Source organism: Neomonachus schauinslandi, chromosome 6, assembly GCF_002201575.2.
Source record: "Neomonachus schauinslandi chromosome 6, ASM220157v2, whole genome shotgun sequence".
In the NCBI taxonomy this organism is placed as follows: Eukaryota; Metazoa; Chordata; class Mammalia; order Carnivora; family Phocidae; genus Neomonachus; species Neomonachus schauinslandi.
In genome coordinates this window covers 47,381,439-47,402,063 of record NC_058408.1, presented here as the reverse complement: position 1 = coordinate 47,402,063, position 20,625 = coordinate 47,381,439, and the positions used below count along the sequence as shown (strand labels likewise).

General features: G+C 36.7%; 1 protein-coding gene across 4 annotated transcripts in view; it reads left to right on the top strand.

Moving 5' to 3' along the window:
- Window positions 1-20,625, top strand: part of TDRD5 (tudor domain containing 5) — a 101,128-nt gene that overhangs the window by 7,225 nt on the left and 73,278 nt on the right. For all 4 annotated transcript variants that reach the window (XM_021682601.1, XM_021682598.1, XM_021682600.1 and 1 more), the window contains exons 4-5: window positions 14,657-14,740; window positions 18,136-18,192. In XM_021682601.1, coding sequence (XP_021538276.1) covers window positions 14,657-14,740; window positions 18,136-18,192 — 141 coding nt within the window. The remainder of the gene's footprint in view (window positions 1-14,656; window positions 14,741-18,135; window positions 18,193-20,625) is intronic.

The following is a 20,625-nucleotide window of genomic DNA, read 5'->3' as shown; positions in this document are numbered from 1 at the left end:
AAGGAATTTGGAAGTTTTCTTCCCTTTTTAGTTTTTGAAACAGCTTCAGAAGAATAGGTATTAATTCTTCTTTAAATGTTTGGTAGAATTGCCCTGGGAAGCCATCTGGCCCTGGACTCTTCTTTGTTGGTAGATTTTTGGTTACTGCTTTGGTTTCCTTGCTGGTTATGGGTCTGTTCAGATTTTCTGTTTCTTCCTGGTTCAGTTTTGGTAGTTTATATGTTTCTAGGAATGCATCCATTTCTGCCAGATTGCCTAATTTGTTGGCATGTAGTTGCTCATAATATGTTCTTATAATTGTTTGCATTTCTTTGGTGTTGGTTGTGATCTCTCCTTTTTCTTTCATGATTTTATTAATTTGGGTCCTTTCCTCTTTTTGATAAGCCTGGCCAGGGGTTTATTGATCTTACTAATTCTTTCATAGAACCAGCTCCTAGTTTCATTGATTAGTTCTGTTCTTTTGGTTTCTATTTCATGGATTTCTGCTCTAATCTTTATTAATTCTCTTCTCCTGCTGGGTTTAGGCTTTATTTGCTCTTCTTTCTCCAGCTACTTTAGGTGTAGGGTTAGGTTGTGTATTTGAGACCTTTCTTGTTTCTTGAGAAAGGCTTGTATTGCTATGTACTTCCCTCTTAGTACTGCCTTTGTAGCATCCCAAAGGTTTTGAACAGTTGTGTTTTCATTTTCATTTGTTTCCATGAATATTTTAATTCTTCATTAATTTCCTGGTTGACCCATTCATTCTTTAGTAGGATGCTGTTTAGCCTCATGTATTTGAGTTCTTTCCAACTTTCCTCTTGTGATTGAGTTCCAGTTTCAAAACACTGTGGTCTGAAAATATGCAGGGAATAATTTCACTCTTTTGGTACCGGTTGAGACCTGATTTGTGACCCAGTATGTTTTCCATTCTGGAGAATGTTCCATGTGCACTCGAGAAGAATGTGTATTCTGTTGCTTTAGGATAGAATGCTTTGAATGTATCTGTGAAGTCCATCTGGTCCAGTGTGTCATTCAAAGCCATTGTTTCCTTGTTGATTTTCTGCTTAGATGATCCGTCCATTGCAGTGAGTGGGGTGTTAAAGTCCTCTACTATTTTTGTTATTATTATCAATGTTTTTCTTTAATTTTGTTATTAATTGGCTTATATAATTGGCTCCTCCCATGTTAGGTGCATAAATATTTATAATTGTTAGATCTTCTTGTTGGATATACCCTTTAATTATGATATAGTGACCTTCTTCATCTCTTATTACAGTCTTTGGTTTAAAACCTAATTTGTCTGATATAAGGATTCCCACCCCAGCTTTATTTTTATATCCATTAGCATGATAAATGGTTCTCCACCCCTTCACTTTCAATCTGGAGGTATCTTTGGGTCTAAAATGAGCCTCTTGCGGACAGCATATGGATGGGTCTTGCTTTTTTACCCAATCAGATACCCTTGTCTTTTGATTGGAGCATTTAGCCCATTTACATTCAGAGTAAATATTGAAAGATATGAATTTAGTGCCATTGTATTACCTGTTAAGTCACTGTTTCTATATATTGTCTCTGTTCTTTTCTGGTCTAAGTTGTTTAAACGAAGCTCTCTCTTCATTTAAAGGATCCCCTTTAATATTTCTTGCAGGGCTGGTTTAGTGATCACAAATTCTTTCAGTTTGTTTGTCCTGGAAGATTTTTATCTCTCCTATTTTGAGTGACAGCCTTGCTGGATAAAGTATTCTTGGCTGCATGTTTTTCTCATTTAGCACCCTGACTATATCATTCCAGTCCTTTCTGGCCTGCCAGGTGTCTGTGGCTAGGTCTGCTTTCAGCCTTATATTTCTTCCTTTGTAAGTTAAGGACCTCTTGTCCTGAGCTGCTGTCAGGATTTTCTCTTTGTCTCTGAGATTTGTAACCGTCACTATTACATGTCCAGGTGTTGATCTATTTGTATTGATTTTGAGGGAGATTCTCCATGCCTTCTGGACTTGAAAGCCTGTTTCTTTCCCCAGATTCGGGAAGTTCTCAGCTATAATTTGTTCCAATATACCTTTTGCCTCCCCTTTCTCCTCTTCCTCTGGTACCCCAATTATTCAATATTGTTTTGCTTTATGGTATCACTTATCTCTCAAATTCTCCCCTCATGATCCAGTAGTTTTTTATCTCTTTTTCTCAGTGTCTTTATTCTCCATCGTTTTATCTTCTCTATCACCAGTTTTCTCTTCCTCATTTATCTTAGCAGTTAGACACTCCATTTTTGATTGCATCTCAGTAATACCCTTTTTGATTTCAACCTGATTAGATTTTAGTTCTTTTATTTCTCCAGAAAGAGATTCCCTAGTGTCTTCTGTGCTTTTTTCAAGTCCAGCTAGTATGTTTATAATTGTTATTCTGAATTCTAGCTCTGACATCTTATAACCATATTGATTAATTCCCTGGCAGTTAATACTGCCACTTGTTTTCTTTTCTGGGGTAAGTTTTTCCATCTTGTCATTCTATCTAGAGAAGAATAGATGAACAAGAGAACAAAATACAAATATAGCAACCATGACCCCATCAAAATATATACTAAAAAGTCAGATCAGAAACCAAAAAAAGAAAGAAGAGAGAATATAATCCAACAGGTGGACTGAACAGAGCAATACCCTTGGTCCTGGGTGTATTTTGGTCTGTTAGAAGAATCTAGATCCCAAAATTGTCAGGAAAGAGATATATATATATGTATATGTATATACACACACAAAAATAAAGTTGAATACAATGAAAGGAAGCCAAAAATAAAGAATATATATAAAAATGTAACTGTAAAAATGAAAATTAAACAAGACTTAAAGAATTTATAAAATAAGAAACAGTTGAAAAGGAAAAAAAGAAAGAAAATTGAAATTAAATACTAAGGAATCATGAGAAGAAACCCCAAATCTACATACTATTTTATCCTAGTGCTGGAGTTTTGCAGTTCTGTGTGATCGGTAAACTTGGTATTAGCCCATGTTCCTCCTGGTCTTCTGGGGGAGGAGCCTGTTGCACTGATTCTCAGGTGTCTTTGCCCCCTGCGGAATTGCACCACCCTTGCCAGGGGGCCAAGCTCAGTGTAAGCTGCTTCACATTGCTCTATGTGGCTTTTGTTTCTGAAGGCTTTCTGCCCCACTTTGGGGATGGAAATGAACATGAAAATGGTGGTGCCCCGATCTCCAGCCCCGGAGCTGAAAATTTGCACACCCCAGTGTTTAGTGCACCCTCAGGGAAAAGGAATCACTCACTCTTGTGTCCCTGGTTTCTGTGGGCACTGTGTTCACCCAGCCTGTGACCGTGTTTATCTCAGGCACATGACCCTTATCGAGTTTCCAAACTTACAGACTCCTGCAGTGTGCACTGGGACTGCTCCTCCCATGGCAGGGATGGGGTCTCGCTGTGGTTCTGCCTCTTGATAGGCCCCTGCTTGGAGAGCAGTTGCCCTACCATGCCCCTGCTCAGGGTTAATGGCAACACCGAGCTGAAAGCCCACTCCTGGGCTCGAGGATAGCAGCCGGCTTCCCTGCTCTGATGCTTGGGAACTCTGCTGCACTCAGGCACCCCTGTTCCTTCTGTGACCCCCGGGGATCCTGAGACCACACTGTTCCACGTAGGATTCTGCCCGTTTGGCCACCTGAGCACCTTTCAGGCAGGGACTTCCCTCACTGGAACACATTTCTAAAAGTTCTAATTTTGCACTCCGCTGCTATATCACTTTCTGGGTAGCTGGCTCCCTCCCTCCGGGGTTTATCTTCTGATATATCTTCTTGGGTTCACTTCTCCACACCTCCTACCTTGCAAAAAGTGGTCGCTTTTCTATTTGTAGAATTGCAGCAATTCTTTTCTTAGATCTCCAGTTGAGTTCGCAGGTGTTCAGAATGATTTGATAGCTATCTAGCTGAATTCCAGGAACCAGATGAAATTAGGGTCCCCTACTCCTCTGCTGTCTTCCTTCTCAATCCATGCAAGATGACAGCTTAAGTAGAGTTCAGAATAAGCACATGGAAATTAAATTCAAGACATAAAAGTGCCTTACCTGTGTAACTTTAGAAAAAATTAGCTTTAGTAACAATTTACGTACAATAAAATTTACCCATTTAAAATGTACAGTTTGAGTTTTGACAATGTAGCCAGTCATGTAATCACCATGAAAATCAAGAAACCATTTCCATCATTTTCAAAAAGTTCCATTATGCTGCTTTGTAATTGATCTCTTTTCCCAGCTATAGCCACAGATATAAAAATCACTGCTTTCTATGAGTTTGACTTTTTAAGAGTTTCATCTAAATGGAATTAAATAGCATCTAGCTTTTTTGTTTAGCTTCTTAGCATGATGCTTTTGTTACTTTTTTTGTTGCGTATCATTCCACTGTATTGATATACTTCAATTTGTTATCTACTCCCATTAGATGATACTTGGGTTGTTTCCTTTTTGGGGTATTTACATATAAAGCTACTTTGAACATTTGCATACACCTTGTATGACTGTGGACTTCAGTTCTCTTAGGTAAATACCTAGGAGTAGGATTGTTGGGTCATTCAGTAAGTATATGTTTCACTTTGTAAGAAATTGCTGAACTGTTTTCTAAAGTGGCTGTATGATTTTACATTCCTGTGAACTACATAAGAGAGTTCTAGCTGCATCTTTGTTAACATTTGGTATTGTTAATTTAAAAAATACCAGTCATTTGAGTGGGTGTGTGGTGGTATTTCATTATGGTTTTTTTTTTTTTAAAATTTTTTTTATTCTTATGTTAATCCCCATACATTACATCATTAGTTTTAGATGAAGTGTTCCATGATTCATTGTTTGTGCATAACACCCAGTGCTCCATGCAGAATGTGCCCTCCTCAATACCCACCACCAGGCTAACCCATCCTCCCACCCCCCTCCCCTCTAGAACCCTGTTTGTTTTTCAGAGTCCATCGTCTCTCATGGTGTGTGTTTCATTATGGTTTTAATTGGAATTTCTCTAATGATGAATAATGTTGGGTATCTTTTCATATGCATATTTGCCTTTTGTAAATCTTCCTTAAAGTATCTCTTCACATCCTTTGCTCATTCTTAAGAATTGAGATTTGTGTTGAGTTGGAAGAATTATATATGAATGGGTACAAGTCCTTTACCAGAGACATGTTATGCAAATGCTTTCTCCTGGTCTGTGCTTGTCTCATTTCCTTAGTTCTGTCTTTCATGAAGCAGAAGCCATTAACTTTGTTGAAATCTAATTTACTTATATTTTTCTTTTGATTCTTGCCTACCTAAACTTTGTTGAATACGAAGTCACAAAAATGTTCTGTGTTTTCTTCTAGAAGTTTTATGATTTTAATTCTTAGGTCTATTATCCATTTCTTTTTCTTTTTTTTTTTAAAGATTTTATTTATTTTTTTGACAGAGACACAGCGAGAGAGGGAACACAAGCAGGGGGAGTGGGAGAGGGAGAAGCAGGCTTCCCGCGGAGCGGGGAGCCCGATGCGGGGCTTGATCCCAGGACCCTGGGATCATGACCTGAGCCGAAGGCAGACGCTTAACGACTGAGCCACCCAGGTGCCCCTCTATTATCCATTTCAAGTTAATTTTTATGTAAGGTACCAATATGGATCAAAGTTTTATGCAATGGCTAGCTAATTCCTCTAGCACTATTTTTTGTAAAACACTGTTTTTCTCACTGAACTACCTTATTACTTTGGCACCTCTGTTAAATCTGTTGACCTCTTGTATATGTAGGTTTTAGGACTCTCTATTTTGGTCATTGATTTACATGTTCTTTTGTCAATACCACACTATCTTATTACTCTAGTTTTATAACATCTTGAAATTATATAGTTAAGTCTTACAACTTTTTTTTTTTTAAATTGCTTTGTCTACTCTAGGTTCTTTGCATTTTCATATAAACTTAATTTGATATAAATCAGCTTGTTAATTTCTACCAAAAATAAATATGCCTCTTGTGATTTTCATTAGAATTACATTGGGTCTATAGATAAGTTTGTGGAGAATTGACATCTTAACAATATTGATCCATGGGCATAGTATATTTCTCCATTTGGGTCTTTAAGTTTTCAGTACTGTTTTATAGTTTAAGTACCCAAGGCCTGCATATATTTTGTTAAATTTTACCCCCACATTTTTCATATTTTTGATATCATAAAGGATGTTTTCAATTTATTTTCTAGTTAATTGTTGCTAGTATATAGAAAATTAATTGGACTTTTTTGTATATTGACCTTTATCTTGTGACCTTGAATCAAGTTACTTGATAAACTTATTTCTGTAGTTCAGATCATTCTAGTAGCTATTTTGTAGAGTTGGGATTTTTTTAAAAAAAGATTTATTTACTTATTCATTAGAGAGAGAGAGGGGAGGGGCACAGGGAGAGGGAGAGAAATCCTTAAGCAGACTCCTGACCCTGAGCATGGAACCTGATGTGATTGGGGGAGTGGTGATTGATCCCAGGGCCCTGAGATCATGACCTGAGCCAGAATCAAGAGTCAGACACTTAACTGACTGAGACACTCAGGTGCCCCAGAATTGAGATTTTCTGCATAGATCATCATACCATCTGGGAGTAGACAGTTTTACTTCCTTTTCAATCTGTATGCCTTTTTTTCCTTCTTAGATAGGCTGGGCTCTCTGGTATAATAATGCATAGAAGTGGTGAGAGTGGAAATTCTTGCCTTGTTCCTGACTGTGGGGGAAAAATACTCAGTCTTTCATCATTAACTATGGTTTTAACTGTACCATTTTTATAAATGCCATAAACCAGGTTGAGGAAATTCCCTTCTGTTCCTAGATTCTGAGATTTTTTTCCTTGGATGTATATAGAAATATTCTCCATCCATTAAGATGATTATAGGATGTGATACTGTGATTTACTATATAAAAAATACATTCTTTTCTCTTTTCTGGCACAGAGCTCCTAAAACCCTTGGAATTTTTAAAGCAATGAGAGCTTTAAAGGTGTCTTTTATTGTTAATGATGTGACTTTTGGAAATCACCTAAGATGGGGGCTGGTTGCCAGTTGGAGCCAACAATGTGATTAGAGGGTTGGAACCTTTTAGTCCTACCTCCAACCTCCTGAGAGAGGAAAGGGGCTGGAGGTTGACTCATTGGCCCCTGGTGAATGAAGTCAATCAGTTATGCTGTTGGGACAAAACCCTCAAAAAACCCCCAATATGTTGGATTTGGAGAGCTTCCAGGCTAGTGAACAGTAGAGATTTGGGGGGAGAGTGGCATGCCTGGTGAGGGTGTGGAGCTCCATGTCTCTTCCCACATACCTGACTGTATTAATCTCCTCCATTTGTTTCTGAGTTATATCTTTTAAAAAATTTTTTTATTGATTGTTTTCAAAAATTGAGATATAATTAACATATTAGTTTCAGATATCCAACATTGATGCATTGATATCATATGTATAATATGAAATGATTGCAGTAGGTCTACTTAACATCCATCACGACACATAGTTAAAATTATTTTTTTCTTGTGATAACTTTTAAGATTTACTCTCTTAGCAATTTTCAATTATACAATACAGTATTATTAATACTGTATTAACTTATATAATGTATGTTATGTAATATCTATTATTCTATATCATTAATATATATAGTATTAAATATATTTGCCATGCTGTACATTACATCTCCAGGACTTTTTTAAAAAGATTTAAAAAATATTTATTTGACAGAGAGCAAGCACACATAAGCAGGGGGAGTGGCAGAGGGAGAGGGAGAAGCAGGCTCCCTGCTGAGCAGGGAGCCAGACACGGGGCTCCGTCCCAGGACCCTGGGATCATGACCTGAGCCAAAGGCAGACGCTTAATGACTGAGCCACCCAGGTGCCCCCCAGGACTTTTTATAACTGGAATTTGGTACTTTTTTACTCTCTCCACCTATTTTACCCACTCCCAGACTCCTGCCTCTGGATACCACCCATCTGTTCTTGTATCTGTGAGCTCAAGTTTTTGTTGTTTTGTTTTTTAGATTCTGTGTATAAGTGAGATCCTACAGTGGTTGTCTTTCTCTGACTTATTTCCCTTAGCATAATGCCCTCAAGGTCCATCCATGTTGTCACAAATGGCAGGATTTCTTTCCTTTTTTATGGCTGAATAATATTCCTCTGTGTGTGTGTGTGTGTGTGTGTGTTTGTATGTATGTGTGTGTATACCGTACTCACCCTCAGACCCCATCACAAAAAACATCACATTGGGTGTTAGGGCTTCAACATATGAATTTTAGGAAACAAAATTCAGTTAGTATAGTACCCACCCTAACAAAGCAAACCTCAAAATGATTGAGTCCAAATAAATTAACTGTGTAAAGCTCAGTAATGAGAGATAAGTTTGCTTTGTTTTTTTCCAATGTTTGAAGTTCTTCTATCTTCCAAATTTATTGTACTAACTAAAAATTCCAGAAAAAATAATAATAGTACAATTTTTTTTGCAACGACTTTAAACTCCATAGAATTTGGTGGGAAGACTCTGCCTGTAACTGTCAGAACCAGGCGATAACAAATGCACAGGACCTTTGATCCTGGCATGGCTCCAAGGAGGGGATGAGAGGGATGCACAGACACTTTTTTCTGTAACTGTTTTCCTTTGAGTTTCATGCAGCTCCAAGAATTCCTCATATATGCAATCTAGTAACCACATTTCACTGCAAGTTGAAGTTTTTGCCATGGGAGCTGTTTGAAACTTGTTCCAAAGAGTGGTCTCTAATTCCTAAACTATGTATTTTAATTTGCTAGCAGGACAGACTCCACATAATTATCAGATCCTACATAATCCTATTTATAAATGTACAACTTGACATTTCTTCAGAATTACAGATGTAACAGTTTGCTCTGTGGTCCTACTCAGAACTCTACAAGTGTATGTATTAGTGTAGAAAAAGAACAGATCTATAACAAATTTAAATTATACATTTACAGACTTTTTGATACTCTATTTTGTTTTTCCACAGTGAACATATGCTATTTTGTCATAAGAAAATCATGTTATTAAAAAGAATAAAAATAAATTTCTCCTTTGTCAAGTGAGTATTAGTATTTTTTCATCTTTCACCTCTGAGAGTAACAGCCAGGCATGATCTTTGGTCTGCTGCCCTTTGCTCATTGCCATGCTTTGTTTCACAAAGCAAATGGCTAGAACAGTTTAAACTCTGTTTTGCAAGATGTGAATAATCTTTATACCAAATTCTATTAAATTCCCTTTATATTGACTGAGAGGATGTTTACATGGAGAATGAAAATGTGAGTGGATGAGTATGGATTAGCCATATTTTCTAGGGAATGAAGCCTCAGTTGCTCTGTCTGTGTGTAGTCCCAGATCACAGCTAACCATGGTGTTACTTTGCTTCCATTAATAGGTCATTGCCTGTAAGAATGTTTGGTCAAGGAATAGGGATCTGGCATTTCTGGGTTCTCTAGCCTTCATACTGTATCTAAGAGTACCCCATCCTACTCTACTCCCATCTTACACATCAGAAAACTTCATTGTAACATTCAGCGTGAGGTTTAAAGTAGGTAAACCTGGAATTATAAAAGAAGATCTGATCTTAAATGAATTAAAAATCAGGGATGGGTGTTAGTTTGCACCTAACTTTTAATTTGCAACCAAAGAGTTGGTAGTTTTTATGTGCATTATGTGGTGTGCTTGGTATTGCATATAAGAAAAGATGCTTTTTTATTTTCCTTGATTGACCTGGCCCAACTGTCTTTTAAGAGTATCCTGGACAAACAACTGGGTATATTAAACAGTTACTGTCAGCAGGAGTTGTTTGTTGGGTTCATTAATGCAATTTTTGGAAGTTGTGTTCCCTGGCCAACTAAAAGTAGCTGTTCCCTATATGTTTTCTTGTGAGTTTGGATGAAATTTTCAGTACGGCAAGTCACATTCCATACTGCCCGGCTTCTTGTCAGATGAGGTACCTAGTAAATATTTCAGCAGTTGAAAACTTTGCTTCTATATGTGTCTGTGCCAGTTTTGTGATCTTTATCAGAAATGTATTTATGTTTCACCATATGGCCACGGGGCTGTAGTATATTCTTCTAAGGATGTCACTTCTGTTCATTTCTGCTTTTAGCTTCATGCATTTTCTTTCCAAAATGCTCCCACCCTCATGTTTCCAAATATCACGCAGGTGTCTGTTTTTTTTAAAACTTTTTATTACAAAGTAATAGAGCTTGATTGTAGAAGATTTGAAATACAGGAAAGCACAGATGAAAAAATCACTTATGCTTTTCTCACTCAGAAAAGTTGACTTTTTCTTTTAAAGTTTTTATTTAAATTCCAGTTAGTTAACATACAGTATTACATTGGTTTTGGGTGCGTAGTATAGTGATTCAGCACTTCATACATCGCCCGGCGCGCATCACAAGTGCACACCTTCACCCCATCGCCTATTTCAACCCATAGCCCCCTGTGGGAGCCATCAGTTCTCTACAGTGAAGAGTCCCTTTCTTGGTTTGCCCCCCTCTCTCTCTCTGTCTCCCTCTCTCTCTTTTTTCCCCCTTTGCTCATTTATTTTGTTTCTTAAATTCCACATATGAGTAAAATCATATATTTGTCTTTCTGACTGACTTATTTTGAAAGGTGTACTTGTACCCCAGTGTTTATAGCAGCATTTTCTACAGTAGACAAATTATGAGGAAACAGCCCAAGTATCCATCAACTGATAAATGGGTAAAGAAGATGTGGTAGACACACACACACACACACGCGATGTAATATTAACCATAAAAAAATGAAATCTTGCCATTTGCAACAACATGGATGGAACTAGAGAGTATTATGCTAAGTGACTTTTTTTTTTTTTTTTACTTTTAAATAAAGTTGGAATCATTCTGGCCCAGGTTTGTGACCTGCTTTTTTTTAGTCATAACTGTAAGTTGTGAACATCCCACATTATTAAGTATTGTGATGCAACATAATTTTTAATGGCAGTAGGATGCATCATAATTTATTTAACTTGTAACCTTGGTTAGGCATTAAGGCTCTTTCTAATGTTTGTTATTACAAATAACTTTGTGATGAAAATCTTGCTCAAATTTGCATATATCTCCATTACTTCACAGGATAAATTTCTGGAGCGACAATCACTGCATCAAAAAGAATGTGTATTTTTATGTAGTTAGGTTGTCCTCCATAAAAGTTGTTTCAGTTAGCACTCAGATAAGGTGTGTATGGAGTGTGCGTCTTTCCTCTACCTTTGCTAATACACAGTGTAGATGACCTCTCCCTCCCCACCAACCCAGTCTGTTAGATCTCCCATTTCTTTCCTAATGCCTTTGGGCATATTATTTCTTCATGACACTCTGTGAGTCTTTTCATGATATTTATCATAATTGCAGTTATATATTTATGATTATTTCATGTCTGTCTCCCCGCACTAGACTACCAGGTTCCAGGAAGGCAGTGACCATATTGAGTTTATTTACCCCTGTATATCCACTATGAAGCATATATTATGTGTTCAGGACATTTTTGTTGAATAAATGGGCATTATTGTGAAAATAATTTTCCAATTTGATAGGCAAGTTACTATATTTGACTAATGTCTGTTTATTAGAGGTTAAGCGTCATGCTTCTATTGCTTAATTTACTATTAATTGCCTATTCATGTTTTGTCCATTTTTTTGAGGAGTATCATCTTTTGATTCAAAGCTCTTCTCTGCCTCTTCTCTGATCCTAGAGGCTCCTATCTGAATATGGTATTTTTTCCCCGTCACTTTCCATCTCTGCTTATGCCCCTATAATATTTTTGTTCACTTGATTTATTATCCATTCTTTGTGTTTGCTAGGTAGGCATCTGAGACAAGCATTATTGAAGTCAGGGTCCCCTCTTATTTCCTGGTGTCAGTCACTGATTACCTTCCTCTCTTACTGCCCTTCCCCTCATTATAACTTCTACCCTCCAGTTATAGATACCCCCAAGATTAGCTGGACTTTAAGAAATCTTCCCTACCCCATTCAGCTTAAAGTCAGCTTAATTTAGTGCTCTAGCTTGAGGCAAAAAAAATTTTTTTTTTCCTTCTCGAGAAGCATTCTGTCCCTAGCTAAGAGCCTATCATTTTGACATCTTAAGCCCAGGCCTGGCGACTATTTTCTTTAAAGGGCCACACAGTAAATATTTGAGGCTTGAGGTCCAAATGGTCTCTGTTGTAAACACACAATTCTGCCCTTGTAGGGTGAAACACAATCACGTAGATTATAAATGAGTGAGTGTGGCATGTTCCAGTAAAATTTTTTTATGAATACTGAAATTTGAATATCATATAATTTTCATGTGTCACGAAATATTCATTTTATGTTTTCCCCCCCCAACTATTTAAAAATGTTGAGACTATTCCAAGCTTATGGGCAGTACAAAGACAGATGGTGGGCCAGATTTGGCCCCTGGCTTTCGTTTGCTGACCCTGTCACAAGCCACACTCCAGAGAGAAAAATCACATTTGTAATTCTCATCCTGTCATTTACCTCCCAGTTCCCCAAACTTTTGGAATTTGTTAAAAACCAGCAAAAACCTACCTCTGTGTTCCAAGGTCCTTTAGATTTCCTCCTAAAACTTGCTGTCTTTGAGGCTGTTTCCCTGGGTCTCTTATTATTCATCCCTTTCGAATCAGCACCTGCACTGGATTCTTTCCTAATTTCTATGCATTCCGCATTCCACCTTTATAATGTCCCCTCTTTCTAGTCTTACTCCCTAGTCTAAGACTCCCATCCAGAGAGTTGCACTGGGCTCCCTGTTGGTTGTCCACCTCTAATATCATTTTCTGCTGACAGATTAAAATTCTGATAGTGTCTCTCCCTTGCTGAAAATCTCAAGGTTTTGTCTACATAACCAAGTAAAACTCATTAGTTTGGCACCTAAGGTATTCTGTAGTACTTCCTTCTCTCTTCTTCGGTGTTGTCTTCCACTACTTCCTTAGTGCCTTCAGGCAACTTATTTTTTTCCCCTTTTCCTGTGCTTATGATGTTCCTTATGGCTTCATTGCCGTCTCTACCACCCTTCTTTGCAGTGTCCCCCCACCCTTCAAGGCCCTTCAAAAAGGAAGCTTTCCCTATATTTATAACCTAATGTGACAATAGGTCCTTCTGTGCTTCTGTCCCTCTTTGGTGATGCCCAAAGTCAGCCGTAGGTTATAGCAGTTTATGCTTTTATCTCATTCCCTACTTAGTTTTAAGTGGCTTGAGAGGGATGACACTGCCGTGACCTTCTTTTTTGGTCCCCTGAAACAGTGATAATACAAGAAGTTGTACTGACTCTTCTAATGAGGGGAGCATGTCGGGATGTGAAGAATCAGTTCTCTTTTGATTCTCTTAACTGTTCACTGGGAGAGCTTTGGCAAGTTCTCTGATGGCAGATGCAGAAGAAGTATAAAGAACATAAGCCCCAGGGCTGAGGCTTTTTGTGAAAGCTAGCGATATAATCCTAGGAATCTAATCTCCCTCCCCCCAGCCCCTTTTCCTATAACCTTACAAGATACTGAAATCGTCTTCATTTTCCAGGTGAAGAAACTGAGACTTAAGAGGTTATACAGTTTGTAAGTAATGACAGGCCAAGTGAAAACAAGAACAAAGATGAAAAAATACAAAGTTTAGAAGGAAAAAATATTCATAGTGATTCTGTCTATGTGATAGGATTTTAGGTAATGTGTCTTTCCTAGCATCTATTTTTCCTGCTTACTATTTTTAAACATACATTACGACTCTTAATGCTTTAAATCATCCCACTTCAGATGTTGTGCTTTTACTGGGAGAAATGCGAATCCATGGTCTTTGATTCACTTAGGCCTCCCCTGACGTGGCTGTTCGCCTGGTGGGGCTGTCTGCATGTTCGTCATGCTTCTCTGACCATAACTGCCTGAGCTTCTGGCTTATTTTTCCAAATAGTCCTGTACATCATCTTCTACCTTATTGGGATCTCTATGCCTTTGGCTTGTCTCAGCTAAAATCCTTAGACCCCTGTTGTCTTAGCTTATGCCTCTCCTGTCTTTACTCCCTGCCTGTTGCTTTTGGATAATCCTCCATCATTTTCTCACCTTATTTTTCTGCTTTCTCAACTGCCTGAACTGTCTCCCCTTTCCCTCTAAGTCTTAGGAGTGGGCCTTGCTGCTGAACTCAGGATACTGAAGCCATTAGTCACTCTACCTTCTGACCCCACATTCCGTATCCCACCTGGTTCTTTCTCCCTTCTTTTCTGTTACAACAGAAGAGCTTTTCCTTCCTACCCTGGCTCACATTCCCTCCTGCCTCCTAGGACCTTCCACCATTCAGTCCCTTCCTTGCATTTGGCATTCACTAAGCATGTGTTTAATAAACATCTAATTTTTATAAACAGAAGAAAATTAGTAACAAAAACCCTGTCTGGGTAAGAGTAGGAGATTGAGTAGGAGTTTGAAAAATGGAATACTCTAGAATCTAATTGTTTCAGAGAATGTTAATTATCCTGGAAAATTGCAGTGTTGTTTTATAGATTCCATCTACTCTAAATATATTTTATATGGTATGAAATGTTATAGTGCCTCTTAAGAATTTACTCATTTGATTGAAAGACATTTCCTGTGGTAGAGGTTTCCTTTTACATATTGTTCAGATTTACCTTTGATCTTTTTCTTTTTGGATTATAACTTGAACTTTTTTTTTTTTCCCATAGTTGGAGAACACATTCAAATCAGTTATTGCACAAATTGGACCTGGAGGGACTATCAATCCAGAACTAAAGCATAAGATAAGATTTGTAAGTATTTTCTGTTTCTGGGAAATGAATATGAAAATTAATTATACATTTAGATCTCATTTGTCGTTAAATTTACTTTGCTTATGAGTGTTTATTTTATAATTATACCTGATCTTTTCAAATATATTGCAAATGGAGTGGCTATTCTTTTAAGATCAGGAAAAAAAATTACTCCTAATAATTTTTTTTTTTTTTAAAGATTTTATTTATTTGACAGAGAGAGATACAGCGAGAGAGGGAACACAAGCAGGGGGAGTGGGAGCGGGAGAAGCAGGCTTCCCGCCGAGCAGGGAGCCCGATGCGGGGCTCGATCCCAGGACCCTGGGATCATGACCTGAGCCAAAGGCAGACGCTTAACGACTGAGCCACCCACGCGCCCCACTCCTAATAATTTTTAATGTTCTCAAAATTATTTAGAAAATGGAATTCTTCCATAAATGCTGTCCTCCTTTTTTTCTTCCCCTTACCCCTGTAAATCATTGTTAGCAAACAGTTCAAGATCTTTTCAGTATCAGTTTCATATATATGTATGTCAGTTATTATTCTAAACATTACATGGCATTTCATTCTGCCAGTGCACTTTCATTTATGAGATCTGCGATTGATTAAATTGGGGTTGTTTCTAGCCTTGGCTATTAAGAAAATGTTACGGTTAATGTCCTTGAACATGTATCTAGAAGTGGACTTGTCAAAGGCATTGAGTAATTTAGTTTTGGTCATTAATACTAAATTGCCCTCTAAAAGGTTTGAACAGATTTGCACTCCCACTCATGGTGAAATGTTATTTTCCAATAATGTTGTAATTTATACCTCTTGACTTTTACATCTGAGCATCTTTCATATGCTTAGTAGCCATTTATATATTTTTATAATTATTTTTATGTTCAGTTAGCCACTGTATAATACATCATTAGTTTTTGATGTAGTGTTCAATGATACATTGTTTGTGTATAACACCCAGTACTCATCACTACATGTGCCCTCCTTAATACCCATCACCCAGTTATCCCCTCCCTTCTGAGATCCTTAATTCGTTTTCTGGGGTCTATATACATATATATATATATATAGGGGTTTATATATATATAAATATAAATATATAATATATATAAATTTATAATTAATTATATATATAAATATTTTTTAATAAAATTTCATTGTAGCCCTTTTTTCCCTATTCAATGCTACCTTTATATATGTATCAGTTTTATTTTCCCTGTAACTTTGTGAAGTAGTGTCCTCTAACAAAGAGAACAAAATACACCCAGGAAGTACTGAAACACCCTACCTTGCCCACATTGAGAGATTATAGCCCCTCTTCCCCTTATCCCTCCCTTTTAAAAATTTTTTAATTTTTAATGTTTTTAAAAATTTCTTAATTTCATAACTTTTATTCTTGGGTTTCATTTTGGCTTTGCTTTTTCGGTGGTGGCTTCTGACTGCTCCGGATTTTCCCAGGCTGCATCTTGCCTGGATTGTGGTTAATATTTAGGACTCTGTACATTTCCTCAACCACCCCTCAACAGAATGACTAGGAGGAGGAACTCCTAACAAAGAAAAGAACCAGAGACAATGGTTTCTCCTGCAGACCTAATGGATATGGATATAAGCAGGATGTCAGAGATAGACTTCAGGGTAGCAGTTATGAAGTCAATAGCTAGGCTTAGTTAGGCCATTAGTGGCGATATAGAATCTCTAAGGGCAGAAATGAGAGCCAATCAGGCTGAACTTAAAAATGCTATGAGTGAGATGCAGTCTAAACTGGATACTCTAACAACCAGGGTAAGTGAGGCAGAAGAATGAATTAGTGATCCAGAAGATAAACTGATAGCCATTTATATTTCTTATGTGAATTACCTGTTCATGTCTTTGGCCTAATTTGTTTTTTTCCTTGTTAATTTGTGAAAGCTCTTTGGCTGTTAATGTATCGGGCTGAAGGGTATGTACACTTAAAATTTTGGTGGGAGCTATTCTTACTTGAATGATCAGAGTGCCGTTACGACTCTTACTGCTTTAAATTATTCCATTTCGGATGTCGTGGTTTTACTGGGAGAAATGCAAAAACCATGGTACATTCAAACCCTGTTTTTTTGTTTGGACATTGACTATGTATCCAACAATTATTTATTTAAGAATGTTCAATATGATTTCTTATGGTAACAAAAAATTAAAGGAAAATTAAACATTCATTGGTAAAGGATTGGTTAAATTAACTACTCAAACTAGACACTATCATGAGGCTCATAAGAAAGTTTACGTGTATATCAATTAATTTTCATGGAAGTATCTCCTTGATCTATTGTTTGACTTTAAAAACAGGTGTTATAGAATAACAAGTTTAGTATTGTCCTTTCATGTAAAATTATGTATAATGTGTGTGTCTACATAAGAGGTTTCTGAAAGGATGATTTATGAAAAGCAGCAACAATTATCTCTGGTCACAGGATTTTGGAATCATTTTTATATTTTTCTGAAGCTTGATTTAGCCTTTTTAATGAAACATGTAATATTTGGAAAAATCTGGGACAACACAAAACTTTTTACACTTTATTGGGATAGAGTAAGTCTGCTTTTAGGAATTTTTCCTAAAAGATAATTGGACAAGTGTGCAAGATGCAAATATGAAAATAATTATAATATTTGTGACAATAAAACACAGGACACAGCCATATATAGAGGATCAAGTAAATAAATTTATATGGAATAATTTGATAACTCTATAGCCAGTATACATGTTGATCCATATTTACTGACATGGAAAATTGTTTGTGGTATGATAATAACTTGTTTTGGAAATGATGACCTTATTTTTACATTATAGGTATTTTTATGTACATATGGGCAACAATGACTATGATAATTTTTTCTTTGCTCAATTCTATTTTTCAAAGTTTTCTATAGTATCCATTTTATTTCTTTTCTACCATTTAAAATGCTTGAGGGATGCCTGGCTGGCTTGGTTGGTAGAGTATGTGACTCTTGATCTCGGGATTGTGAGTTTGAGCCCCACACTGGGTGTTGAGATTACTTAAAAATAAAATCTTTAAAATAAAATGCTTGAAATTATGCTGTAGGATTTTTACTTTATGTGAGCTAAAGCTAAATATATGAGCTAAAGAATCGTAGGAATTTCTAGAGACCTGCGGCATTGTAGTATTGTGCAAGAATGATTTCTCGGCTCTGGAAATGTTGGAAGCCTTTTTTTTGTTGTTGTTATATCCCTTTTTAAAACTGGAAACTGATCTAAAAAATATTGTGACTTTTAATTCATTCATTCAGTAATGTTATTTTTTTTTTTACCTTTTTTTACTATTTAAGTTTATATGGTTTTATTTTGATATTTTGTTAGCCAGCATCCTAATAGTGTCTATTTATATTGTATTTTATTTTGTTAGGTTGTATCCAAGTTTCCAGAGGGTTTGCTTATGTCTAAACTGCTCAGAGAATTTGAGGTGAGTATTTTCTTTTTCATCAACCATGGTTTTTTTATGCCTTATGATTCTTGTGGTGGATAGAAATTTTGTGTCTATTCCTTGGATCTCCCACCTATGCTCTAGAATTTCAATATTTTGTTTTGCATTTTGCTATCATTTTCTTTACTAAAAGGGTTAAGAATATGATCCTTTATAAGTACTTCATTATATATAGGATATCTTTACCATTTAATAGTATTATTAGAATAAAAGTTCATTAATTAATTTATTTTTAAGATTTTACTTATTTGACAGAGAGAGACACAGCGAGAGAGGGGACACAAGCAGGGGGAGTGGGAGAGGGAGAAGCAGGCTTCCTGCTGGGTGGGGAGCCTGATGCGGGGCTCGATCCCAGGACCTTGAGATCATGACCTGAGCCTAAGGCAGACGCTTAACGACTGAGTCACCCAGGCGCCCCAAAAGTTAATTTATTTTTAAAGTCTGACAATGCCAAGTGTCAGTGGGGATGTGGAAAAACAGAATATGTCATCCTCTGTTCGTGGGACAAAACCCCTTTGGAATTTTGACAGTAGCAAGTAAAGTTGAAGACAAGCACCCCCAGTGATCCAGCATTTCCACTTCTACATACATACTTTAGAGAAACTCTTACGTGTGTGCCCATGGAGATCTGCATAAGACACATGCACCTGGCAGCAGAATGAAAAACTGGAAGCAGATTAAACGACTGTCAATAGGAGATTGGATAAATAGAGATTGACATTTATGTGATGGAATAGTAGATAAAATGAACTAGGTTTATTCTGCAACATGGAATCATCATCTGTTTAGTGAAAAAATCACGTTGCAGAATGGTAATTTAGACACTGCCTTATATCCAATTTAAAAAAATGGTAAGATCTGTATACATGTTAGCTCTGTACTAGGCTCTATTCTGAATGCCTTTCATATTGTAATTCATTTGATTTTCATGATAGACTGAGGCAAAGAGAAGTAACTTGCCTAAGGGTCAGATAGTAATGGGTGGAGTCAGGATTTGAACCCCAGGCAGCCTGGCTTCAGAATCCTAAATCTTATCTTAATATGGAAAAAAAAAAAAAAAAAAAAAAAAAAAAAAAGAATCCTAAATCTTAACTTCTGTGCCATGAAAACTGTCATATATTTGCAGATATAAACACAGATTTTGTGAGCTACTACAGCATAATGGTTAATACCTTAACCTCTATGTGCTGGTTTATAAATGACATGTAAAGTCAGGATAATATTATGTAAGAGAGTTTTGCAAAGTTTTAATGACTTAAAAATGAAATATTTAGAACAGTGCCTGCCACATAGTAATTATTCAGTAAATATTAATTCTTAGAAGAAAGAGAAGAAAGATTGAAAAGATAGGCATCATCCCTTGGATAGTGATGGAGACAACTTAAGTTCCCATTGTTTTAAAAATACGAATCTTTTAGTGCCACACAGTTTATTTCAAATAGATTTAAAACAAGGGGTCTTGATTTTTTTTGATGAACCAGCAAATTAACTTACCTAATAATGAAATTCCAGAATAAAGTCTGTAATAGAATGACTTAATTACCATAAAATTTATGGGTAAAATCAGTCTCCTATGCCAGATTCACAACTCAGAGTGAATAATTTCATACCACAGTCAAATGTAGCTTGTAATAAAAGTTCAAGGTGTTAAGGTTACAAGTCAGCAATCCTGGAGAAGTTAAAATAAACCTTTTAATGTTACAGCAAAGCTCTTTGCTTTTCTTAGTAAACAAGCAGAAATTCAGCTTCGTAATTAGAAGTATATAGGAAGTATAGATTTATTTTAACTTTTGTTCTAACTTGTAGAAACACTTGCTTAACCCTTTATTTATCCAGTGTGATGTAAAAGCTATACCTGTGTGATTTGCCCTCTTGAACTACCTGCTCAGTAGTCTGTCATTTGTTCAAAATGGCTTGTTCAATTGCTAATTGAAGGGAAGATAGTGCATTGGCAGCATAGGTTTTGGTTTTTCCTGAGGCTCCACATAAAGACAGAGAGACTAGATAGCAAAACTAAAAATCCGCTGACAATATCTACAACAAAATTGGGTAATATATTTTCTAAGAACAATTGTATGGGGAGTAATTGCCAGCAGCCACATGGTCTTCATGTTGCCAGTGTCTGTGTCAGGAGAAAACAGGGAAGCAGGGGAGCCAATTTCTGATGGATCTGGGGACAAAAAAGTTACAAAGTAACCATCAGATAATTCACTAGACAGTAGAGCAAGCCATTCTGAAAACAGCAGCTGAAACTGGATAATATCAGTCTAATAGCAGAGAGTGTCTCATGGTAAGGCTTGAATCAGGCTGGAGCATTATAGCCTCTGTGAATTCTTGAAATGGACAGGCCAGAGGTCCCTTCCAGATAGGACCAGACAAGAGAGAAAAATTGAGCAGGATAGGGACCATAGA